Source organism: Galeopterus variegatus, unplaced genomic scaffold (genome assembly GCF_000696425.1).
Source record: "Galeopterus variegatus unplaced genomic scaffold, G_variegatus-3.0.2 Scaffold3522, whole genome shotgun sequence".
Taxonomy (NCBI): Eukaryota; Metazoa; Chordata; class Mammalia; order Dermoptera; family Cynocephalidae; genus Galeopterus; species Galeopterus variegatus.
In genome coordinates this window covers 98131-124635 of record NW_007729633.1, presented here as the reverse complement: position 1 = coordinate 124635, position 26505 = coordinate 98131, and the positions used below count along the sequence as shown (strand labels likewise).

The following is a 26505-nucleotide window of genomic DNA, read 5'->3' as shown; positions in this document are numbered from 1 at the left end:
AGATGTTGAACAAAAGAGGATCCTAGCAGTGGAAGAGTGTTCGGACAGGATTACCTTTAAATGCCTTCAATGTTGAGATTCTGTGAGTACAGCAGTAACAACCGACACTTATCGAGGACCTACTGAGTGTCAGGAACAGTTCTAAAAATTTTACCTATAAAATCTCATTTTGTCCTCAGAGTCAGCCAATCAATGATTTAGTCACTACTATTAGATATGATTAACAAACGAGGAAACCAAGGTCCGGGCCGGTTAAGTTATTTGTCCAGTGTGACATACTTCATAAATGGAGAAGCCCAAATTTCAACTAAGGCAGCCTGACTCAGGAATTGTTATACCATCATTTTAGGCTGCTTTCTATGACATGTTTTTAGGCATTGAAAATCTGTCTACATTTAACAGATTTGAATTACATTTTCTTTCTTAATAATTCTGTTATATTCCTGAAGAGATGCTTAACAGGAGAAGGAAAAAGAATGCAGAAAATCCATGCAATATAATATGAAACCTTACCATTGAAGAAAGTTCCTACTTCTCTCTCTGGAAGATCTATCTTTACAGTTATCTATTCATCATATACTATGAAAAGAGAAAATAAATTTACCTTTTCAAACTCTAAGAAAATTCAATGAAGACTTACCTAATATTTGAAAATGTTAAACAAAATTTTCATAAATAATCAAAGAATTTCTATTCTGAGGTTTTAATATTACCTTTATTTTAATATTTAGGGCTCAAGTGATTTAAGGCAGTGTCAACTTTGGTATACATTTGACTAAGAGGAAAAGGTCAAGTATTTGATGGTAACCAAAAGACTAGTTGTCTCCACTGACAGAAAACCTGTGGATGCTCAATGAACCCCTAATCCCAGAAAATCATCTGAATTCATTTTCTAGGAAAGAAGTATGGACCAAGAAGCGTGCTATTGCTACCACTCCTGGAGAATAATTCTTTTCATGGATGAGGAACATTATGGTCAAATAACACACAAAGTATGTAACATTTTATACGCTCCATTGTTTCCTGCTTCACAAGTCAGAAGTCCGCTTGTTCTATGTCTTACATAAACACGCTTAAGTCTACAATGGGCAAATAGATTATCTATAAACTCCCAATCTGTAAGTAAAGGACAATCACGAATCCCCCTCCCTCCACATTCAGACCCTCCTCTCCTGATCACTATGACACCGTTTCCCACTTTTCCATCTTCTTCTCAATTCCTTTTGCGGGATCTTGTTTTCTTCATCCAACCCTTTAATGTAGGCATTGCCCTTGGGCTTTCTCCTGGATGGAAAATAATCCTGTCCTGTGAATCTGTTACATTTTACTCCTTACAATGAATCCAATTATTCTCAATCTGTGAGTAAATAACTGTTTCTACCTAAGATAAATACATGCCCAACCTTGTGCTCTTTTCAAAGCATTTCTCCTGGACCAATGTGCTGTGGCATTTAAAATGGAGGGAGAAAAATTGAAATGCAGCATCATTCTCTACAGTCCTCTGGTTTGATTTCAACCCTAGGAAGAAGCAGCAATAGCCCTGCATTTCAGTGCCCCTCCCAAAATAGCTTTTTGAAACACCTCATGGTTCCATTACCACCAAGATGATTTCTACATAACAAGATCTAGGAGTTAGCAATGGAGTTTGTATGTCTTAACATCTCATCCTTGCCCCTACAAGGTTTACACTGCTTCTTGTTCAGATCTTGTAACCTGAAAGTATAGGTCCGAGGCTTTTCTACATTCCCTAATATTATGCTCCTGCGGCCCAGAGCACCATAATGACATGAATGCCTCCCCCTCAAAGTTATTTTTAATGATAGTCTAAAATTTTCTGTGGTCCAATTACTCAAGCAGACAAAGGGGTCATGGTTCTGAGTCCAGCTGGGGTTCTAGGACTCAGGCCTAGGCAGAGGATTGGAAACGCCTGCCAGGAACTGTGGGTGATAAGCTGAAAGAAGCTGACATCTGAGTCCTGGGTAAGGGGGAGCCTTGTAAGTAAGGGAAACTTCAAAGAATCAAGTTGAGAATAGTGAATAGAGGGTTAGCCAAGGAACTAGGTAAGGTGCAATGAATTAATCTGGGAAAAGCCTGCAAGGATTCCTTAAGGAAAAGGTCATCTTTTGTTGAGTTGCTTTTGTGGAGTGAGAGTTGGGGGAACTGGGGAAACTATTAATATCTCCAACTGGGTTAGAAAATTTTAACTCTTCTCTATTAATATTGTGGTTTTACTATCTCTAGTCTAGCTAGCTATTGAGGTTACAAAACTGTATTTTAGAAAAGAGAACAATGAAATCTGTTGTCATGTTTCCTACTCATACTTTAATTTTAATGCCTGTAAGAAGTAAGGGAAAGACTGCCAGCTGTTACTAAAAGAATCTGAGACATCCTATCAAATAAATAAAGATACTTGCCAGGAGGTTGCCAGTAGTGAACAGCAGTCTGTCGTCTTATATAGGCTTGATTCCTGTTCAAAATGATGGTGAATTTAGAATTAGGTTTATTTTCAGAATAGTTTTTATAGTTGGAATTATTTTATTTCATTAAATAGACTGAATTTATGCAATATTTTATCATTACTTTAATAAATTAAATTCTTTTATCTAATCTCCAGCAGAATTAAAACATTTGATTAAGAAAAACATAACTAAAATAAATAGAATGTTATTTAAAATATCAGTAAGTTAGCAATTGGATTAACAATTGCTTGTTTTCCTGTCTGTGTCCCCTTAGTAGGATGTATGCTCTATGAAAGCAAGGGTTTGATCTTCTTGTTTACCATTATATCCCTAGTGAGAACAACACTGCCTAGTGCATAATAAACACCCAATTAATATGTGCTGAAAGAATAGATGAGAGGCAAGGAGGTATCAAGTGCATGGGCAAACATGTATATTCTCTAACATTTAGAACTTTTTAAAGTGCTTTAATTGTTTATAATCATATTTGCTGAATAACAAGAATATTAGATCAAGTGCAGCAATCAATATTTTGATGCTTCATTGGTCATTCGATGTCATTTTTAAAAAGAAAGGCTGATGTTTCTAGAACCCAACCAGGATCTTTGGATTATCAAGTGCAATATGTCCTTAATAAGATAAATTCCTCCAACAGAATACAGCGCTTCTTGAATTAACGAGGTCTAGAAGATCTCTAGGAGAAATTTAAAAAGAAGAGATGGTACGTAAATAGCAGAGTTAAACCAGAACTGAGTATAATTGTTGGACTATATTTGCAAAGAAGGTTCATAGTTTTTCTTTTAAATCATAGACAAAAGAAACTTCAGTAATGGATATTTCTCAAGTTCCTACTCTTATGGGCATAATTTGCTACTTTACTCATAAGCACTGTACAAAAAGGTGATACCTTTTACAAGAAGCCAGGAAGAAAATAGAAAAAAGAAAAAAAACCACAAAACAGGCTTTTGCCACACATACAATGTGCCGTATTGGTTCTTCCTTCTTTTACTATTATTATTTTTTGTTTGTTTAGTTTTAGAGGTAAAGACCAAGGAATATCTTACATCTTACTCTGTTTTGTCCTTGTATGTTAATAGGGACAGACATAAAGTCTTAAAGCCAGAAAAATATGAAGTTCTAGACAAAGTGGAGACCTTAAGCAAACAGAACCTTTGGTGATAAAACACCACACTGTAACCAACTGAGCTAACTCGCCACCCCTTATCTTTTTAAAAGCACATTTTACTTACAGATGGGCCTATTAGTGTGCATATATCTTATCTTTGGGTATGCCTATCTCATCTATTGGTCCTTCTTGTAAAATGTATACAACCTGAAGAAAGAAAATTATAACATGCTAGGCTGAATGAGAATGAAGAAAAAAAAATTTGTTGACATGTATGGACTAAAGAAACACTTTGTAAATCTTCTATGACCTCCCCTTGCAGAAATTACTTGAATATGAACTGCAACAAAAGGAAAAACATTGAAACCTGAAAAGAGGAAGATGCGGGATCCAAAAAATTCTCCTAGTTCATTTGAGCAGTAAAAAGAAACTAATTTTTGTGAATTAGAATGGGAAGTCAGAGGATTTTCAGAAGAATGTCTATAGGAAGAAAATAAATACATCTTAGCAAATACAAAGATAAATAATCACAGTGATGGGAATAAAGATACATGTGTTTTCATTAGCAAGAAACAATGAAGATAATTAAAAACTCTAGAAAATGCAAAAGTTGTATAGGAAAGTCACAATGTAAACATGAAGCAAGCTGAAATGTAGCATAATTTAGAGAAATGGGGAGTAAGGAAAGGAATCTATCTGATTTCGACACTTGATAACTCTCTTTCAAGCAACACAGGCTAGTGGCACAGAATTACATTTCCTACTTCCACTTTTGTTCTTTAGTGAACAATATTTACACAATCATAATATGTTTTATTCTTTGTGTAACGAATAAAAAGTAGAAATTTTGGACTCAAAGTATAGAGTAAGCATTTCATGATATAATTATAGACACAGAAAAGAATGCAAATATTACATACTTGACAAGGTCAAATTAATGAGAACATTTACTGAGTTGCAGAGATAGGAGAGGATAGATGGAAGGAAGCATAGGGATCCAAATTTTCTTATCTTAAATTAGAGAAGGATTGAGATATAGAAACAGGATTCAATGGATTACTCAAAGTTAAAAAGATAACCAACAAAAGAAACATTAGTAGCCCTAAGATCTAATAACTAAAAACAATGAAAAACAAAAATTAAAATCCCTAAATAACAAAATTACAATATTTACTACCAGCAAAATAACAAAAAAGAGTATGGATAATGCAAGATAAAATTTTTCAGCTTTCATGATGGGGAGTCAATGGACAACATCTAAAGTCAACAAATCATGAAGAGGAGGTATAACCATCTAGTTCAAATGTATGGAGGACAGCAGAACTACAAACAGAACCATACTAAAAAGATTCTTCCTGGGAAAGAGGTTTTAGAGGTGGTGTGGGGGATGGGAGAGTTAAATTTTTTCTTTACTTTCCACAATTTTCTGTACTTTTTGGACTTTTTTCCTTCCAGGTAGATATATTATTTTTACTACATAAAAAATGGTAAGACATTTCCTGATGACTAGCTTAGCATTCTCTTCAATGATATTATCTCAAAGTGCATTCTTACTAAGGACAAAATGAACATACTCCTGCAGGTAAAAGTAATAGGCGCAGCAGTACCAACTGAGTGCTGTGACTAACATCGCAATGAGTACAAGCATCAGGATTCCAAACATGTCAACTGAAATGCATAAAAAGAAATACACCTTCGGTTAACAGAAGATCAATCATTTCTTATATTTTCATCTTTTCTAGTATCATGCAGTCTAACTATTAATTAAAATTTTCAAATCATTATCAAAAATAATGATACGATATTCCAATAAAACTACCATTAATACAACATCACTAACATTTTAAAATAATCTCGGTTGGTAAAGGAGGTAACATTTAATTCTTTCATCTCCGAGTTTTTAAACTATTAGACTTATTATTTTTCCTTTATTTTATCTCTAAACTCATTTCTGGTACTATCCCAACAGATAAAATAGCAGATCCTTCAGGTTGCTATTTCTGTAAAGATACGTATAGATAGCAGGGGATAGTTTGTTGTTTGAGTTTCAGCAGTTCGTTATCAAAGAGACAACCAATGCTTGCTGGGAAAGTAGAATTCTAGCATTTGTAAGCTCTTTTCCCCCTCAGTACTATGTAGCTTATTAGCCTGGTGTACCATAAAACTAGAATGGCAAAACATGAAATAGGAGTCTAGAGTTTCTGTTCATGCTAAATATGTGAAGTGTTACCTCTTTATAAGCTACAAACACATATGATTTAAATATATATGATAGTACCTGAAGGAAACAGAGATTTTGAGAATAGCATTTATATCTTTTTACTTTAAGTAAGAAAAAAGCAGACAACTGGTGGTTCTAGATTATATAACCCTCATATAGTTAGGGCTTATCTGGAAAACCTTTTCTTTCAATTTTTTTGGAAAACTCCTTAAAAGGTACTGGTACATTTCCCTGCCTTAGTAAGTACCACATAAAATACCAAAATTCCAACATTAGAGATGTGATTTAACGATCCTTTGACTAGACTTAATATATCCTTATCCCAGGACTAGGTGAAAATCTCTTGGAATTCCTAAAGTAACAAATGAATACAAACATCCCTCCACTGAATTATGGATATCACACGCCAGAAATTTTTATAAATGAAATTTAAAGTATGTAACAACTGGTATAGCAAGGCATCCACCAATCAGAGTGAATGCTAATGTAATTTGAACCAACATTGGTTGGAAACAACCAGCAAGCCTGTATTGGGGGAAATGCTAATAAACAGCCCTAGCCTTGCTGAATTTTAAAGCAAATATAAGAATTTATAATCCTTCAAATGTAGCAAGTCACTAGTATTGGAAGTCAATTGAAATAATATGCACAAAAATTTAAATAAGGACAACTCACCTCTACAGTTTGACCAATATGCAGAACTGAATCGACACCCAAAATATGGAAAACAATATTTTTTGCAAGCCCTTTCTTCGCTGCACCAAATACACTGCATTTGGAAAGAAAAAATAAAAGCAGTATCCAAGTATAATAATCACAATCCAGTAAGTTTTTAGTACTAGTTTAACAAGTAATCGATAAATAAGAGACATCATCGTTAATTATTATTATTTGAAGCAGATGCCATTAGTGGTCTACCCAGACCCACTTTACTAGGCCCATGCACCCAAACCTCAGCAGCAGTGTGAGCTGCCAACAGCCCACTGCTTCCCCTCTTCTTGAATGATTGCCCTTGGTGGATGGAGACCACCTTGCCCATAAGGTTATTACCTTCCTAGGCCAGTAACTGATTGATATAGGGTTCCAAATAGCAGACATCCTTGCCTTGAGGCAGGGGCAGCTCTGCTATGTGATTTTTTGCCCCGAGGCTACCCACAGTTCAGGCCAAGTGTAGGTTTCAGCTGAGACCTCATCTTTTCTTGGCTCTTGCCCTTTATCTTCCCCAAGTTCTTCACTCCTTCATAGGATTTTGCTGAAGAGCAGTCACTCAAAAATCACATGCACCTGAACCTCTTTATCAAACTCTGAAATTAAGGAACTAAACCTAAGACATTATTTCACAAAGTAGTAATAAGGACTGTAGGGGATCATTTTAGAAATCTTTCCAACACTCTTTCCCATTTGCCTTGTCTGCAGAGCCCAATCTTTCTGGGGATTCCTCCTCTATTACATGGCCCTGGTGGTGCTTTCAACCATCCTTGACTTACTTCCCTCCCTCTTCTGCTCATTGGTGGTTGGATAATCATGTCCAAATAGGAAAAATGAATTTTAAGTCCCTTATTGAAATAAGCAAAAGAAAGGAGCAAAGGTAAAAACCATTGAGGGAGATACAACTAGAACCTGGAAGAGTCAAAAAAAAAATGAGGGCAGAGCGGTAAAAATGGCTGTCACTTACCTATGGCCTACCATGTGACACATACTGTTCTTAGGCCTTCATATATATTAACTCATTTCATCCGCATGACCACCTTGTGAGCCAGGTACTATTATATCCACTTTATAGATAGGGACAAAAAGGCACTGAGTAGTTAAACGACTTACATAAGGTCACACACCTAGTAAATAGGGGAACCTGGGTTCTAACCTGAGCAGCCTGATTTTGTGCTTGGTAACCAATCCTATTGGTACTGATCCCAGACCCCTCCCAATCACCTCTTGAGACAAGCACAGGTAATAATTCTCCCCAATGTAAAGAACCACCCCTTAAACACTGCTTGAAAGCTGAAGGTATATTTCAGACCAGCTTTTGTTTAAAGTTGGTCAAGACCAAAGGTTAGGTTAAGTCTTGTAGGCAAATCGAAGATTGAAGCCACTTAGGCTAAATGAGTCCTGTTCTCCTGGACTATTGCTTAAAGACTGGAAATGCAAAGATAAGCCCTAGATTCGAGGATTACACCCACAGAGACTTCTGACCTTGGTTACTAGTTTTCACAGTTCCTAGGAATCAGGTCCATGCTGTCTAGCAGAGTTTTGAGGGAGATAAATTGTCAGAAACAACCTGAATCTGGCAGAGAGGAGCTTGTGGTTACTCAAGTGCTAATCTGATTCCCAGGCTCCAGCAACCAAGTCCTCAGCAGGTGAACTCCCTGGAAGAGACATTCTCCCCTGTGCCTCTCTCTGATGGGGGCTCAGAGAAGAATGGAAAAGGAGCTCCTTTGGTAGGTCAAACCTGGGGCAGCCAGATTGGTGACCAACAACTCACCACTTAGCCAGGGAAACTCAACAGAACATATTACAGACTCAGAATATATTATAGGACTATTGACTACCATGCTCTCTTCTAAATGGGAGTTTTTACTGTTGTTATTTGGGTTTAATCAATTATCTAGCTGACTTGAAGGAGAGAGGAGGAGCCACATTCAAACATGATCAAGAGTAATGCACATCTCTCTGAGACTGAATACTTAGAGCTGGGGCAGTAGCTAACAGTGGCTTCAGGTGAGGACAATTTTAATTGAGAATTAGTTGTGTTATTTTGCCAGCAGCATTTTTTAAAATATGAGGATGGGGCAAATAGAATATGCATGTCCTCAAAGTCAAAGGGTGAAATACTGTAGACTGAAGTAGTTTTTTATTTTAATCTCTGTCTGACCATCTTGTACCCCCATTCTTCTTCTGGTAACCACACCCACTTTCCTTTGGAGACCTCTTCTCCCAACTCTATGTGCTTCTGCAGCTGTCCATCAGCTTGTGCTCTCCCTTTCCTGCTACTGGAGTGGTCATTTGACCCAGGCAGTGGCACTCAGGGTAGCCCATCCCTCTGGCCCAGTAACTAGTGCTGGACTATACATAAGACCCCAATGGGGCCAATCAGAATCTTGTTTGGAGTTGTATACAGACATCAGGAGAGCTCTTGACCAGCTGTATGGAGAATGTCATTTGGTATAGGAGAAAATGAGGTCAATACACAGAGAGAGGCAGAGTTGGGAGATGAAAGCAAAGAAAATGGGAATGACATCCTTTGAGATTCAGCTGTGCATGAAGCCAAGGCCATCCCTGGACTTCCCAAGTTTGTGAGCCAATGAATTCCCCTTTTTACTAAATTAGTTTGAGTTGGGTTTCTATTGCTCACCACAAAAAGATGTGACTAACACCTTAACTAAGTCTAAAAAGTCTTCAAAGACCAGAACTTCACATTACCCAGAGGCACAATATAATATATCTAACATCTCCAACTTGGTAATGTATAATCTAAGACAAATTACATAGATTTTTTTCTTGTAGCTAAGGAAGATGACCCATATAAATATGAAACCTTGTCAACCTCAGCCTCTTAGGAGTGTGACAACTGAGAAGCCAGCTAAAAGGCTTTAGGGTGATGATTATTATTGTTCCATAGGAAAACTACAGTATTCATTCTATGGTATAACTCTGTTGATATGGACATCAAGACTCATATTTTATAAGAAAATATCATTGAAATGAAAAAATGCAGAAAGGGAGAAGGGACATAATAATATTTAGTGGTTTGTTAACATTGTATAAAACAAATGGCTTAATATTATGCTGGCAAAGAAATAGAAAATGAGTTATATTGTGCAAAGGGGGATTTTATTTTATTTTATTTTTTTGTGGCTGGCTGGTATGTGGGCCTGAACCCTTGACCTTGGTGTTATTGGCACCATGTACTACCAAGTGAACTTACCGGCCAGACTCTGTGTGTGTGTGTGTGTGTGTGTGTGTGTGTGTGTGTGTGTGTGTGTGTGAGAGAGAGAGAGAGAGAGAGAGAGAGAGAGAGAGAGAAAGAGAGAGACTGGCTGTTAAGGAGGATTTTAAGGTAAAGGATATTGAGAAGATCAAAACAGCATTTACAAGGTATTTACGGGCAAATGCTAGATACAGCAGAGGGCACACAGATGTATAAAGCACTTTTTTGCTCTCTGGAGGGTGACAATTTAATTGGCAGTGGTACAGTATGTACACTTTCCAAAAACCAATATAAATGGAAAAATATTATAATTTCAAAATGTGTGGAACAGATATAAAATGTAATAGTAGTTAAGGAGAGAAAGTACTCACTTCTCCTTGGAATGACTAGGTAAGATTTCTTTGAGGGTATAGGCAGAATTTGGCCTATGCTGTGTTGATGAGTTGTGTGGTTGGAGGGGTAATATTGTAAATGGGTCATTTTTTATGGATTTGTTTTTGGTAAGAATGTTCTCTAACTCTAGGAAGGCTAGTCCTATACTACTAAATCACAAGAAAATTAGGAGATAGAGTCTAAGGAAGATTCCCTTAAGAAATATAATAGTTAAGATAACTATAATTAAGATAAATATAATTATAATTAAGATAAATATAATTTATCTTTCAAACAGCGATATTTTGGGAAATGAAAAGGAGTTGGCATAAATAATTTCTGCAGGTCAATGAAGCAATGGAGTGAGGGCATAAAGTAGGACAGCCCCAGGCATTTCAGTATATCTGTTCATCTTCCTTTTAGTCCAAGAAGAACTCAAATATTCCTTGTTGCTTCACAAATTGCCATCTCTAAACTCCGGCACTCTCTTTGGGAGTATAGGAGATGGCAGAAACTGTCACTGAAAGCCTTGTGTCCGTGCTTTCAATTTCTGGGAGAGCAGGGGATCACTTTCCAAAAGATGACACCCTAATTCTATTTGCCATGTGGAATTATCCTTCAGTTCATTTCTATGAGGTACTAGGAATATTTTTTAAAATTACACTCAAATACACACATCCCTAGAATTGGCACAATGATTTATGTTTGGGAATTTTTAAAAGTAGAATTCTCTACCTTGTTACATTATAGAGTATACTGAATGTAATTTAATCTTCTTTTAATGGCTCGAGAGTTAATTCAATAGTTATTGAATGCTTGTCATGTGCTGGGAAACGTGAGGTTTTAGAGACGCAGAGATGAATAAAACACAAATTCTGTCCTCAGGGAACTGAGAACAGGGGGGAAGCGAACATTAAAAAAATTATGATATTTTAATTTTAATATATTTTTATATTATATGATATGAGTTACAATCCAAGAATGCATGTGTTCAAGTCCAATAGAGAGATATAGGGGAATTGGAGGAGGTGTTTTTCTGTCTCTAAGAGGAAGGGTAAAAATGACAGCAATTTTTCAGTTTCAGGAGTGAAGATCACACCTAGAGACTCTCTTTTTATCTATAAAATCACAGACAATGTCATCTGTTGAGATTTACAGGGTGTGAGATAATATTGGAACTTTAAGGATGGTTACAAAGTTTTGGTATTGCTGCTGTGGACAATTTTAGGAAATGTTGCTAACCAAAGGCAAGTAATGTATAGTATTTGGGCTCAGGTGAGACCAGAAGTTGTGAATTTGTAGTTGTACTAATGCAGACTGATGCTATATGCTCGAGCAGCAGTCAGCTAATAATGCATATTATTATATGCATTATGTCTGAAGACAAACTGAAGGAAGGAACTGGGGAATGTAGATCCAGCACAGTTAAAAATAAGAGAACAAGGCCATTAAAGTAGTGGTGGTTTTTGTAACCCCCAAGGAAATAATGGATCGAGGTAGGCATTATCCTTGGCTGCTGACATCACCAAATGCAAGACAACAGACCTCATTTACCTCCTATGAAAGAACTCAACAGGAAGTATTCCTGCCAAAAAATTAAGCTGAATCTGATCAACCCTCTACATCTAATTACCAGTTTACAAGAACAGAAGAGCAGGGAAAAGACGAATGTGATAAAGTGCATCATGGGTTGTGACCAGCACTATCCAGACTGTGGAAACCCAATAGGGCAAACAATCTAGTTTCTGTAACAAATAAGTTGCAATAAAGAAAAAGGGGGGAAAGAACATATAGATTAAAAGAGGCTTAAGGTATGTATCAGCCAATTGTAATGTATGGATCTGATTCAACACTCAAAAAAAAAACCCAAACAATATATTGAGAAGTTATTGTTAATTTTTAGGTATGATCATAGACTTGCAATATTTTAAAGTAAAGTGTTTATTTATTAGAGATATATATTCAAATATTTATAAATAAAATGATACAGTATCCGTATCATTATTTGCTTCAAAATAATCCTTCTGGGGGTAGGGGCATGAAACAGGTTTGGCCAATATGGATCTTGGGGATATAAAGTTTTATTATACTGTTTTCTCTATTTTTACATGTTGGAAATTTCCATTCTAAAACACTTAACAACAACAAAAAAGAATTTTCCATTCAGGTGAACAGCCATGAAAATTCACAGGAAGGTAGGGAATCCATAGGAGAGAGCCATGGAACAGAAGAGAAAATGAAGGGGTTAAAGGACTGGAAGGATGGTCTTGTCTTGTCGAGGCCAAAGAGTAGGTACAGTGTAAAAGCATGAGAATGTAAGAGCCGATGCAGATTGTGCGGGTTCAGGGTGTGCCACAGAAGTGACATTGTAATGCATAGGGTTGAGGACGTCAGAGCACTGAGACAAGTGTCTGGGCCATCGCTGGCTGTGGAAAGCATGTAAGGCAATGGTAGAACTGGGTACAGAATTCCACAGACCAGGAGCCCAGGTCCTCATTAAAGCAGATGGGCGACCTGGAGGAAGACAGAAAAGGCTGAGGATGATATATGAAGATCACTATGACAGATATTAATTACTAGAGTGCACCCTTTTCTAATTAATAATTTCACATTTCTGTCTTTGGAGTTAATTGTCAGATCTCCATTACAGGTTAAACTAGAATGGTTTTGTGAGGGTTGCTGCAAAGCTGTCTGTGGCACAAAGTAATAACATTTCTCTCATTACTTATAGCATTTCTGCTTTCTTCCAAATCTGGTAAAGAATAATGATGTCAGACATTTAATTATCACAGAAGAGGACCTTAGCTACATGGTGGTTAAGGAATGGTGTGTCATTCTTTCTAGTCTTTAGGGACTAGAAGTGGCAAGAAAATTGTCACTACATTTCAAAAGGCATCTTTTCCTTTACTTACAAAATATTCTTCCAAAATTTCAGTATAATGCACTTTCAAGCAAAGAATTGTTTTCTTTTTGAAGTATAATTTTCCAGAAAGAGCACGTTTGTACTCAATTATTTCCATTGTTTATTTACAGAACTTCAAAGAATGGTTTGAAATTCAGAAATAGATTTTAATAACTGCTATTAGTCATTTGTTATAACTGTAAATTGTGTGACTTTATAACATTCCCCAAACAACTTACTCATAAAAAAGTTAACTTACTTTTTTATCTTTTATGCACAATTGACAACTTTTCTTTTCAGCGCATGCTACAAGAAAAAAATAAAGTTCAAAAATGTAAATCCAAAGCCTATTTATTGTGCAATTATATGTAAAAGTACATGTAATCATTTAATGTACTTTTCATTTAATCATTTTTATTTTAAGCCACATTCATCCATATCCCAGCCTTTTACTTCATTATTTGCATGTATCTAGACACTTTTTTCACCAGTACAATTTAAATCCCAATTCTTATGTTCTCCCGTTACTTGGAAAAACATGAAATGGCATGATCCAACTTAGATTAGCCAAGTTCTAAAAGAAAACTTCCAAAAAATAGTGAGGAAAAGCAAATTGGCAACATCACTGTATAATTAAAACTTCATACTTTTACAACTTCTTTTAGCAACTCCTTTGTCATTCAGCATGGTTTTGCCAAGGTATGGCTGGTTAACTAATTAGTGCTTTAAATATTAAAAAATTCCCCATCCTGTTTTGCCACGAAGCTTTAAAAACTTCCCCCAAATGAGGACTTTCGTTCTTCTTGTTTTATGAAAAAATAAACAGTATAATTTATTTTTGAAAATTGTAGAATGAAAACTGTGAGTTTAGAAAAAAAGCATTTCTATGGCTCATTTTATTACTCCAACATCTCCTTAAAAAAAGGGTCTGTAATTAATGCCTTAGTTGTATTGTGATGAAGTAACTATAAATTCACTCTCTATTATTGTGGGGACAGAGTTCACAGTCTCTGTGGGAAAGGTCAGAGCTTTCTATTCAATTTCAAATTGTTTGATTGGATGCAGATCTGGTTTGGCTGGGGAGAAGGTTACGATTCAGTTTTCAAAGTAAATCCTATTGAATATTACTTCCTCCTACCTCAGAGCATCCTTGAAGTCCCCATGGGAAAGTTGAGTGGAAGAAAAGGCAAGGTAGATGAGAAAGTTTCCACTGCTTCAGCCAGGTGAAGGACAGCCAGCCTCAAGCTTATTGCAGGAGGCAGGAACAGAGGAACAGACAGTACACGACTCGGACACCGTTCTCCAACTTCTACTTGCTTCTCACAGCTTTTTTTGTTAACTAAAATTTTTATTTTGGAATAATCTCAGATTTACAGAAAAATTGCAAAGATTTTAGAGGGAGCTCCTGTATACCCCTCACCCAGCTTCCTGACTGCTACTTCTAACATTTATCAAAACTAAGAAACCTTAGAGAATTGCCTACTTAGCTCTTTTGCCCATTTTTTTATTGGGTTGCTTGTTTTTTTCTTGTAAAGTTGTTTAAGTTCCTTGTATATTCTGGATATTAATCCTTTGTCGGATGTATAATTAATGGGGAAAGGAAAGGAAGAAGAAGAATATGCAACAGAGACTGTATGTGGCCCATAAAGCCTAAAATATTTACTATCATGCCCTTAAAAGGAAAATGTTTACCAACCTCTGGGCTGTATCCTGAAGTCCTTGTGATTGGAGTCCTTCTCTTATTACATAGCATTGAGCATTCAGCATACTTAGCTACAAGCTAATAATAAATAAAAACCTAGACTTAGAAATATGCATGTTTACCTACAATTATGAAACCACAGGAAGATTAAAGGTATAGCAAATCTGTGCTTATTTTTAGATATTAGTAAAAATAATTCTTAGTTACCTAGAGTCTGAGTTAAAATTAAATTCATTCAAAATGTTGCTTAAATTACTGGAGGGCTTCCAGCTTTGCAAACAAAAAGGCTCATTACATCATGCATTATTTGAATATTACAGTAGTGAAAGTTAAAGATGCTTAATTAAAATGTCTGAACTGCGGAAAAACAAAAAAAAACTAAGAAACCAACATTGGTACATTACTCTTAACTAAACTCCAGATTTTACCAGGATTTCACCAGTTTTTGCACTGATTTCCTTTTTCTGTTCCAAGATCCAATGCAGGATACCACGTTGCACGTAGTCATTTTGTCTGCCGTGGCCTGGAACAGTTTCTCAGTCTTTCCTTGTTTTTTATGACGTCAACAGTTTTGAGGAGTACTGGTCAGATATTTTGTAGAATGTCCCTCAATCTGGATTTGTCTGATGTTTTTCTCATGATTAGACTGGGTGTGTGGGTTTTGCCTGAGAACACTGCAGAGGTGAAATTCCCTCCTCTACGCATCATGTAAGTGAGTGGCCTGATCCGATTCCATACTGGAGATTTCGATTGAGCACTGGTATAACTAACCAGCAAGCTTTTTAATAGTCGTTCCTGCCGTCATTGGAAAACCAACGAGGGGACAGCTGACCTACGTGCTACCTGAATCAGTAGGTTCTTTCTTGCATTCCACCCCCGAAGAAAGAGGTACTGGTTATTTCCACGGCATTATCAGGTTCCAGATTTTTCACCCTAAGGGTCTGAGGTTTATCTGTTTTCTATCTGGTTATTTCCTTCCTCCTTATTACATTTTTTATGACTTCTGCAGCATCATTCTCTCCTAGTTCTCTTGGAACATCTCTGGCCTTTCTTGTGTGAGTTTCCTTGACTGGTTCTACTTCCTCTACCAATGTCTAAAATGTTATTTCATAAAGCTTCACGCTTGGTCCTCTTCTCTTCTCCCATGAATGATTACAATTTAAAATACCTAGAGATGCCAGCATCAAAATATATTAGGCCAGATATCAAAACTTTCTCTTTGATTGGCATTGTAATAAATTAATAAGTTAATAATTAAAAAAATAAAGTTTATCTGGAATGGAAAATTTTTCAAGGGTAGCTAAGAGAAAAAAATGGGGAGTGGATAACAAGATTTTATATATTGAAATTCTCTATACTGTATCCTTATATTTTATGTACCTCACCTGTTCATTTTTTAAATGTAGGCATGTAAAGTGAGTCCGTGTGGTTTTTTTTTTTTTCTTTTTTCCTTTTTGTCTTTTTTCGTGACCGGTAACAGGATCGCAACCCTCGGTGTAGCACCTGCACTGGGCTCAACCATGAGCGGACCGGTCTCTATATGGGATCCGAACCCTCGCCAGGAGCGCCACCGTGCTCCCAAGTGCTGCACTCTACTGAGTGCGCCACCAGGCCGGCCCGAGTCCATGTGGTTTTGAATTTATCAAATGCTTTATAAAATTTTCTATCAGCTTTTGTTACTTCTATTTCAAAACAATATTGTTCAGTGAATAAAGGTTCATAACGTGTCATCTTAGCATATTGCACTTAAATGTCAATATAGAATATCACTTATTCTTCTGCTTAATAATTTTTTTCTTAAATTATCCTACCTAATATTAATATTGCTATACATGCTTTCTTCTTCAGTAGCATTTGTAAGGTACATCTTATTCCATCTATCGGCTCTTTGTTCCTTTATTTCATCTAGTGGTTTCAAAGTCATACATCCTATCTCTATTTTTGAGCTGTTACATTAAAAATGTTTAGAGGTATTTTATGTGCATTTTTCTACCATTGTCTTATCAAGATCTATATTCTCTACCTATACAAGGATCCTAAGATGTTTTTATTCTCCTCCTCTTCCTCCCCATGCCACTTCTCAGGTAGAAATCATATGGAATTTTAATTACTATTAAATAGTTATTAATGATTATTAGACTGCTATATTTAAATTGCTATTGATTCATAATCAATATAAATCAATTCTAATTATATTAATTCTAAGTCTTACTAGTTTTTTTTGGTTGCTTACTCCTCTTTCTTGAATCCCACATTTTCCCTTTAGATTCATTTCTTGTCTTGCCAGATTATATCCTTGAGTATCTTTCTTCAGACAGTATCTGTGAGTGATAAACTCTTTGACTCCTGAGGTGTCCAAATGTTTCCATTTTATATATTTCTAGAGCACAGCTTGCTTAGTCTGTTCATTGTCTAGTTTCAAACTCATTTTTTAAAAATATTTTTCTGTAATTTTTTCTCTTATTATTTCCTCTCTTTCATTTCTCTCCTCCTTCCTTCTGAAACTCCTATTACACAAATTTTGCCATGAGTTCTTCTTCCTTTTTTCGACATGCTCTGAATCGCTTGTTCTTTTGTACTGCACTCAGTAAGAATTCCATGGCTCAATCATCGAGCTTGTTAACTTATTCTTTAGCTAGGTTTGTCTTGAGTATATTTTTAATTTCCAAGATCCTTAATCTTTTTCATAACAGTCTGTTCCTGTTTCAAGGGTATTTCCATGAGAATATTAATTATAGTACTGAGAGAGGCCATGCATCCTAGGCCCTAAGCATCCCTCTATTTCCTTGCTGAGTGTGCCATACTTCTTGGCCTAATGATCCTCTGACCCTGAGCCCGGTCATACTGTCAATTAAACAGATCAAAGCAATCACAGTGTGACTATAGTTACAGCTACTCACTGCCCAGAGGACTAGATTTTTTACTGCTCACTATAAAAGGTCATAAGCCCTGAGCTCCTTAGCTACAGTGCAACTAGCTGCATTCAAAGCCACCATCTGGGCCATTGCATTGCTCCATGGGGCTCAGGGGCAGGACAACTGGGGCTCCTATGATGACACTCCTGCTGTTTGCTGTGCTATGAGTAACAAACTGTCTTGCTCTGATCCATTGACTCTCACTGTCTTACTTTAGCACCTATAGAGTTGTGGCATGCCAACCTGCTTGCTAGCCAGTTGTCTCCTTTGGAATGTTTCTGTTCTTTGCCATCCTCTGGGAGGTATATATGATTTTCCCTCTATGAAATATTTCTTAATAAATTTGTTCTTTCACTTGCTGGGTTTCATGATTCCTGATTGTACACTAACTTTTTATAGGTCTGTGTATAGATGCTGTTTCTGCCTGTGTGATGTGGGAGAGGATTGACACATGCTGCCAGGCTTGGTGTGTTGGTAGTATATCATTTGCCTGCCTTTCCAAGCCAAGAATTCACATTCATTGCTGGAACAATTGCCTCTGCTGCCTCTGCTGCACGCTTCTTGAGACAACTGAGAAGGTAAAGGGGCAATAATCCATAGTGCTCCAAGATCAGCACCCCGGCAGTTACTCCACAACTCCCTAACGCTCTTTGTATTCATTGATGCTGAGCTTGGAGCAACGCCACAACCACTCCTACCCTTAACAGGAGTCCTCTTCTGTGTGTGTTTAAGGCTGTGTTTTTCTCCATCAGTCTGATCACAATTGCTTTATGTTTTTCAGGAATTCTTAATATTTTCTGGCTCTCATGTTGTTTTTCAGCACTGTCATGTATATATTATTATTAGATATAAACTAAACTGTATATATATTTTATTAAGTAAATATATGACATTTTATGTCATTATATACTATTTATGTAAGTAAATAAATTATTAAATTGTTAATAATATCATTAAATTACTGTTTATTGGACACTTACCATGTACCAGGTAGTGTCCAGAGTGCATAATATGTATTAAGTCACTTGATACTCACAACAACTACTGAGGAAGATCTTACTTTACCCTCATTTTACTGATAAGGAAACTGTGGCACAGTAAGTATGCGCCTAGTAAGTGACAGAGCTGGGAGGTAGTCCAGGCAGTCTGAGCTGCTGCCCTTGATCTCTGTATTTTTCTGCCTCTCAGAATGAAGTGGGGACTGTCAGAGAGGCACAGCTAAGTATAGAAATAGCTATTTACTCAGATTGGGTGGATCAAGGAAGGCCTCGTAGGAGAGGTGGAATTTAATGTAGGCCTCTCAATATCAGAAGTCAGTCTCACATCACAATTTAGCACAACTTTAAATCCCCCGTTTCTGCTAGTGCCACAAAAACTTAAACCTGCAAATTTGAATTCAGTTAATAAGTCAACCTCCTTTGAGTAAATAAATATTTTGCTACACTCAGGGCTTGCTCCTTCCCCCTTTTCCTTGGGGATGCTCTACTTTTCTGGGAGGTGAAGCCTATGTGTTGCCCTGGCATTGGGGGTGACTGGCTGCAGTCGCCTCCTGTTTCCTTGCTAGCCTCCTCTGCTCTGAATCTCCTCTCGTCCCCTTCTCAGGGAGTGCTGTGTGCTGATGTCTGTGGTCCCGCTGTGGCTTCTGGATGTGAGGTCCATGTATTCTCTTGTAATGACTTCGAACTCTTCAATTCTGCCAGCTTTTACAGGAGCTGCTCTACCTGTACCCCATCCGCTATCTTGGGGATTTTAGGGCTTTCTACTACTTTCCCTATAAAATTCTTACGTACAAGGGACTCCGTGAAGCAGTCCTTGGGCGTATCTGCAATACTTTTTTCTGCTACTATTCCCTACTGTTTGAGAGCCATGTAAGCCTCGCGTTATCTATGAGACTGGTGATCTCTTTGAGTAAACTCTAGAAAGTAAGTCACAAGTTCCTAATGTTTTCAGATTCCACTTCATCCTGTTGGGGTTTTAAATTATCTCACCCCTCCCCTGCTCAGCCAGAAGTGCGTTACTATGTTTCTCTTCTGGTTCCCCAGCAGCATTTAACCTTAATGTCATTCCCTCTAATCCTCCTAGTGCCTGCCTGCTGGTCAAAATCCTACGGTATTTTTTGTCTTGAAGATGGCTGTATTAGTTCAGTCAGGATCCAAGCAGGAAAACAGAAATCACTCTGAGCGTATATAACACTGAGAACACAGTACTGAGAACTGGGTATTCAGGTGATGGAAGAGACTGAGAATTCTACCAGCAGAAAGAAAGTGAAATCTCGCCCTCCCTGAGATAACAGCACCTTCTCGGCTACAAGACAGAGGAAGGAGGCAGCTTCCAGAGCCCAGTACAGTAAGTATACTTAGAGCATGCATGACAGATATTCTTGGTATGTTCACCATTTGCAGAAATAAACAAATGAAGAGAGTAAACTTGGAAGCCTTGCCTCATATTCAAGTTATTTGGCCTTTATTTCTGGTACAATCTGCCTTCTCATCTCATGCTGATCTCTTTATGATCTTAACTTTAAGGCTTATTTTGCTGAATCTATTCCTCATTTGTCTGTTCTCTAGTTCAAAGCACTTATGGGGAAATTTCCATCTATTCCTTGAGTTATGTTTTCTTCCAGGGTAGATTGTTTTTTACATGCTGTCATATACTCCTTTATTTGATTATTTTGCTATGCAGTGTTTGCATAGTTGCTTACTGTTTATTTTCATCTTACTAATGCTTGGATAACTCTGTATAGACTTTCCATTTGTTCCGACATAGTGAAGGTGAGATATTTATTACCTTACCACTATCCTTGAGGTTTTTTTTTTCCATAAGCTACAGTTTTATGGCATTTTATGTCCTCACTTGGCTGTTTTCAGCATTTGACAAGGGGGAAGAACTCAGGTGACACTGTGTCATTAGACCAATTAATTAGTCTAATTAATTAACAAAGTCTGCTTCATTAGAATATTTGGCTCTACTCTCTGTTCTGACATTTTGTTGTTCTAGCTCGTTAAAGGTCTTTCCCATTTCCATGAAGGGGCTATCTTTGGACTCTAGATCTTCCTCCAAATCCTGCAGGCAACGCAGGAACCTCTGTTTCCATCAGAGAGTCAGGCCCACTACTCAGGTTGTCTTTGTGCTTATTTCTCCTCTGTAGCCATTTCCTCTGCTCATCTTCGGAGTAGGGTAAACAACAGGACACCCACTCAATTTACTTCTCTCTAGATTTGGGAGTATTAATGAAAATTCCTGGAGTTGTGACTCCCTAGTTACTTCTAAGGAGTGGTGGCAGCATTTGGAGCTTTGCATGTTGTGCTATTCTGTTCTGATCCAGAATCTTCCATTTCTTTCCTTGGTTGCCACTTATCTTTTGGACTATAACCCTTTGTTGTCTGGTTACTTCGAGGATTTAATACCTTTTTTATTCATTCATTAGATATTGGGGAAGAAGATTATTAACTCAAAGTTCCATCAAGTGCAAACTGTAATTTCCTGAGATATTAACTACTAAGGTCTCAAATGTAAATGAACATCAGAGTTAAAGGCCCTGGGGATTGAAGCAACCTGCTTAGGGGGAGGTCTCACTGGATGTGTGACCCTTCAGAAGTTCTGTCTGTTGCCTGTCACTCAGCACATAAACGGTGGGGATATAGGTGAAAATTTCAATTGAGGGTTGGAATCGCTTTCTCAATTTTGGAAGTAAAAAGTATCCTGATGTTTAAGAAACCACATCCTTATTAGATGGAAAGACTGAATGCAAACACAAAGGGGAAACTGTCCAAGGCTAAGAAACAAACACTCAAGGGGATCCCGCAGCAGGTTAAACCGGACTTCCCAGGCAAAAGCAAGCTGTTTCCTCAGAAACATGGATCAAGATTGGTCAGCCTGGACTGGCCAGTTATCTCAGATAGTTAGAGTGTGGTGTCATAACTCCAAAGTCAAGGGTTCAGATCCCCATACCTGCCAGCCACCCAACAAAAGATTGGTCAGCCCTAGAATTGAGCTAGTTAGAATCAGAAACTTCAATCTCTGGAGACCAGACTATGTTATCTATGGCCCTTTGTTAGTTTGTTTACTTTCTTTTTGTTCTTCTTCAGCATTTTAATCGTCTTTTGAAAAATTCCAGTATGACTCCGTTTTGCTGAAACGGAAAACATTTCCATGAAAAGGAAAACATTTGTTTCTGTGCTTGGGCCTATGTTTTTAGGTGCTGTTTGTGGGGAGAAGGGTCAGGATGGTATTAGAACACTGTTTCTCTTGGAGTATGTACGGGGTTTACCAAGAAGTTAAAAAAGAGAGAAATCTAATAGAAAGATGAAACCAAGGGAAACAAGCTAGGCCTTTTGATCCAGCCTACCCCACTCCCACCCCTTCAAAGGAGATTCTTATTTCAGTGCAAAGCCAAGAGCTGTGAGTTTGGTTTTAGTAAAGAAGACTTATTTGCTTACAGATTCCAACATTCTTTTATACCCTGGAAACCAGACAGCAATAATTATTCTGTCTTATAGTCCTTGTAAAAACGGCAATGTTGGCTTTACAGGACATTTTGCAGGTAATTCAAATAATGTCCCTTATTCTATCTATACAATTCCGATTTAGGATACTAAAAACCTAATTTCCAGGTTCATGAATTTAACTCAGCATGACTTTTAACAGTTCAAAATTTGGCTGGCTGGTTAGCTCAGTTGGTTAGTGTGGTGCTGATAACACCAAGGTCCAGGGTTCCATCCCTGTACCCACCAGCTGCCAAAAAAGGGGGGTGGGTGGGGATAATAGTTAACATTTCAAAATTTCTTCAGTTGGGGAGGGAAACCAAAGGGAGCCTCCAAACTGAAGAATTTTGTTCTTAAGAAAAAAACAGATTAAGCTATTTATTAACTAAGAGCTTAAAACTTTAAGAAAGAGGAGCTATGGCCATTAAGTGGGGTCTGATTAGAACAAACCCCAACAGCTTAGTGACAGCAAAAAGCTTATATGCTACATAAGCACATAAAAAAGTGGGGGTGGGGAGAAGGGGAGGAAGCCATGCTTTTCCCAAATTTAAAACTGTTTCAATCCACTTTTCACATCTCAGATAAAATTAATTTGAATTCAATTTAACTAGGTTTCACCAAAAACGTCCAGAGCCTTTAAAAATGTCTTTTCCACCAATAGCAAATGGCAACTTTTGAGATGGAAATTTCAGCGCACCAGCACTGGGCACCTGCCTCAGGGATCCGAATCACTCACCCTCTTCAATCGAATCTTTTTGTTTCTGAGTGTTCCTGGGACTATAGATTTTGGAAAAACCATTCTCTGAGAAGCTGACGAGCAGTTGTATGAGGAGGACGGAGAGGAAAACCGGCAGGAGAATCTGGCCCCAGGCCCGCAGCCAGCACATGGCTCCTCAGGCCTGGCAACCCCAGCCAGTGGGAATGTGGCACACACCGGGTACCAGGTTGGACAGGTGGACCCCGCTCAGGGACTGTGACCCATGGCAGCTCCGGGTCCTGAGGCTGCCCTTCAGATCCCTGGACCCCAGCATAATTAGCAGAACCTTAGAACCCCTAATGTTCCAGCCAGAATGCGGAATGTTCAGAATGCAATCCTGATCCAGGCTGGGCTCGCACTTCCCAGGTCCTGAACACTGTGTACAATCCGTCCTTTGGACTTAATCGAGGTCAATTTCTCTCCCAAGCCCAAACCTTCTCCCCGCTATGCTATGTTTTTGGAGAAAGGCCTGGACCGTGATTTCCACCACTTGATAACATGTAAGCGGTTGCACCCTTCTGAGCTGCTTTTCCTCAGCTGTAAATGAACCCCATAGGGGTGATTATGTGATTGATAGATTGACCTTGACTAGTCTGATGACCCTCTTGGCCTGTTCTAATGCAGTTTCCCGAAGTATGGTGTTTTAGGTGGTATACAGATGGATATCTTTTATTTTCATAGATATGAATTTATTTTAATGTATGTTGGAAAAATATAACTAGTAGTTACAGTGGCAACAATATAAACTTTCCTTTTAAAATAAATCTATGTAAAACAGTCAATTTTCAGAAACGTAAATAGTAGTACACAATTTAAAGGATATGGCAAAAATTGGGAAGATGATTCCAGTATGACTGAAATTTGAGCGATATGGCCCCAATGTGTGTGTGGGGGGCGGGGAGGGGTAGTAAGGGTGAACGATGGAAACTTGTTCTTGACCAGGGCTTATCTTATTTTGTTTTTCAAAAATGAATGTGAGAGTTGTCCCACAGCATTCCCACCTATTGATCTAGACTGTACCCTGAGGGCTATGGCTCTAGACTGACAGTGAAGATGGAGAAGGGGAAGACGTGCAGAGTTCCAGAATGCTTTTCCCTTGCCTGTTTCCAGTGCAGAGAATAGACAGGGTTATTAGCTATAATATGAAAGTGCTCTTATAAATTGAAAACAAAAGGACAGTAAGAAAGACAACAAGAAAATGGAGAAGGGATGTGAAGAGCCCATCTACAGAAAAGAAACTCCAAGTAGCCAATGAATATGTGAAAAAAAAAATTAAAAACACTAGTACTAGTACATTATAAATTAAAGTAGTAATGAGCCACAACTTTGTATCCATCAGGTAGGCAAACATTTAAAAAGAAAACTAACACATATTGCTGGTGAAGATGTTGGGGAAAAGATACCATTATATCTTCTGGTGGAACTGTGAACTGCTATAGTGTCTTTGGAAAGCAACCTGGCAACAGTTATTAAATGTAAAAAGATCTGTATTCTCTATGTGCATATTTTTGCCTGGGAATCTGCCCCTTGCTGTTTCTCAGTTCTCGTGATGTGTGGGGGCCTCCAACTCCTGCCCTAGAGGTGGAGCATGAAAACTAAAGCAAATTAAGGCATGGAATTTCCCCAGCCACCAGGACTGGCTCAGGGGTGGGCACATTACCTAAGCTAATCCAATCCAAGTAAATCTCAGAGATTTTGCTAGAAATGTTGGGCCAAAGATGCCTGTCTTCCTCTGGATTTAAACTTGGAATGATTTAGTACTCATAGATGCTAAAAGCCATCTTGAGACTACGTACAGTATGGCCAAGAAAGTGTCCGTACCAAAGCATAATTGACTGATGGCCTCAACTACTGTCCTTCAGATTTTTCCACCATATTCATGCCAAAGAAATGCTTTCTACAAGGTGCCCTCAGCCAAGACTAAATATAACAGGGGTACTATTGCAGATGGCTTTAATGGGAGTTTTTGGCTTGAGGACTCCCTATCAATGTGGTTGAAAATTTCTTAGAACTGTGCTGCACTCTGAAACTCTACCAACCAAATTCTCCTTCCTTCCTCCCTCCTTCACAGGTGTCAGATCTGCATGGCTGTTTGAAAGTTCTCCTCACCTTCACTAGATCCCTCCCCTTCACCTTTTCCCTCTCCCCAATAAACCTCTTGAACTTCTAACCCCATCTTGGCAAATGATCCTTGAAGGACCCAAACTAAAACAAATGCTGCTGGAAGAAAATAGGTAGTAAAATAAAACTTTCATGCTGGTTCACTTACTATCCAATGAGTAAAGAAGAAACCATCCTGAGCAGAACGTGGAGTAGGGATAATTTCTGGAAAGAGATGGCAGCTGAATTGCAAAAGAGTTCACTGGTAGTGAGATGTTTTCCATTTAGGAAAACAAACTGATGAAGGGCAATGCTCTGCTAGGTGTAATAATCCAAGTATTTGAATTAGCAGGATAGTTCCCATAATGATAGCAGTTGTTTGGTTACAAAGTTGTACTGAGGCTTTGCAGAGGGAAAATGAGAAACTGAGGGCCACTGACTAGCAGTTAAAGGCTAAGCATGAAAGCCAAAGGACCCCTTTGTTAGCCCTTATCCACTGTAGTGGAAGAGTGGACACAGCTAAGCAGTACATAAGCGTGATAGTTACAGAGCTCCAGAGACATTTAAGTACCCAGCCAAGCAGATCTCTTATGCTAAGATAAGAGCTCTGACTGGGAAAACTTGGGATTCTGAAATATGTGTTATGTATTTAAGCACCACCACCTGGCCTCTCTTACTTTGAGACCCTCATTCTCCCCATGGATATTTAATACATAACTATAACTATATAGTTGTAATCTATAACTGCCTCTATTCATAACTGTAAGTCTTGGCCTACAGAGGAGAGCTACTGAACTTCCTACGATGCTGGTGCCCTTCTTACCAGCACATTCCTGATGGACTTGTGAATGGATGGATGTTCCTGAGTATGTTGACTCTGCAGGTCCCCCTGAAGTTTAAGAACTTGCAGAGGTGGCCTACCCTTATGCCAGCAAATATAACAAGGGTGTCTCAATTGGTGTCCTCTTGGGAGCTCCCCCTACCTCTTCTCCTGGCTGCTAGAACAATAAGTAAAGTTAAATCCCAGTAGAATCCAGATGGGGACATGCTGGGCCCCATGAGGTAGGAGAGAAATTATATTACAAAGTATAATTAGCTTGTACAGGCAGCAGCCAATAAGGACCACTGATACTGAATTTTGAGGGTGCTGGTTTAAGGAGCTAGAATGTAAAACTGGATAATCAAGATTTCATTGACTTGGGGATACTTTTGTGAGACATGGGATTTAATATCCTGTCAAGACCCCAGGGGATAGGCAAACTCATTCCTAGAATGGTTCTTACAAGCCTGAAGAAAGTGATGGCCAACACTGAGGAATGTGGAAATGCCTGAGTAGCCCAGGCAGGAGGAAGAGGAAGATTTTAAAAAGCTGAGAGAAGTAGGCTTGCTGGAGTGGATATACTAGGTGTGAAGACAGGAAAAACTACAAGATGATTATGTTCCAGGAGAAGGTCCAGAGAAAACACCATTCACCAAGAATGTGCTGGTAAGAAGGGCACCAGCATCACTAAGAGGTTCAGTGGTGGCTCTGCTCTGCAG

General features: G+C 38.1%; 1 protein-coding gene across 1 annotated transcript; it reads right to left on the bottom strand.

Annotated features, from left to right (window-relative positions):
* Positions 1-5122: 5122 nt before the first annotated feature.
* On the bottom strand, positions 5123-22996 carry LOC103600968. Its single transcript, XM_008585336.1, has 4 exons — positions 22846-22996; positions 13268-13314; positions 6482-6575; positions 5123-5253 (listed from the first exon to the last, which is right to left on the bottom strand). Exons 1-4 carry the CDS (start codon positions 22994-22996, stop codon positions 5123-5125), a joined length of 423 nt encoding a protein of 140 aa, XP_008583558.1.
* Positions 22997-26505: the final 3509 nt, after the last annotated feature.

Excerpts from the sequence above, each read along its gene's own strand:
- LOC103600968 (XM_008585336.1), bottom strand. The coding sequence starts at position 22,996 with ATGTGCTGGCTGCGGGCCTGGGGCCAGATTCTCCTGCCGGTTTTCCTC. Across the intron at positions 6,576-13,267 it reads TGTGCATAAAAGATAAAAAA|TGTATTTGGTGCAGCGAAGA; the intron begins GTAAGTTAACTT and ends TTCCAAATGCAG. Across the intron at positions 5,254-6,481 it reads ATATTGGTCAAACTGTAGAG|TTGACATGTTTGGAATCCTG; the intron begins GTGAGTTGTCCT and ends TATGCATTTCAG.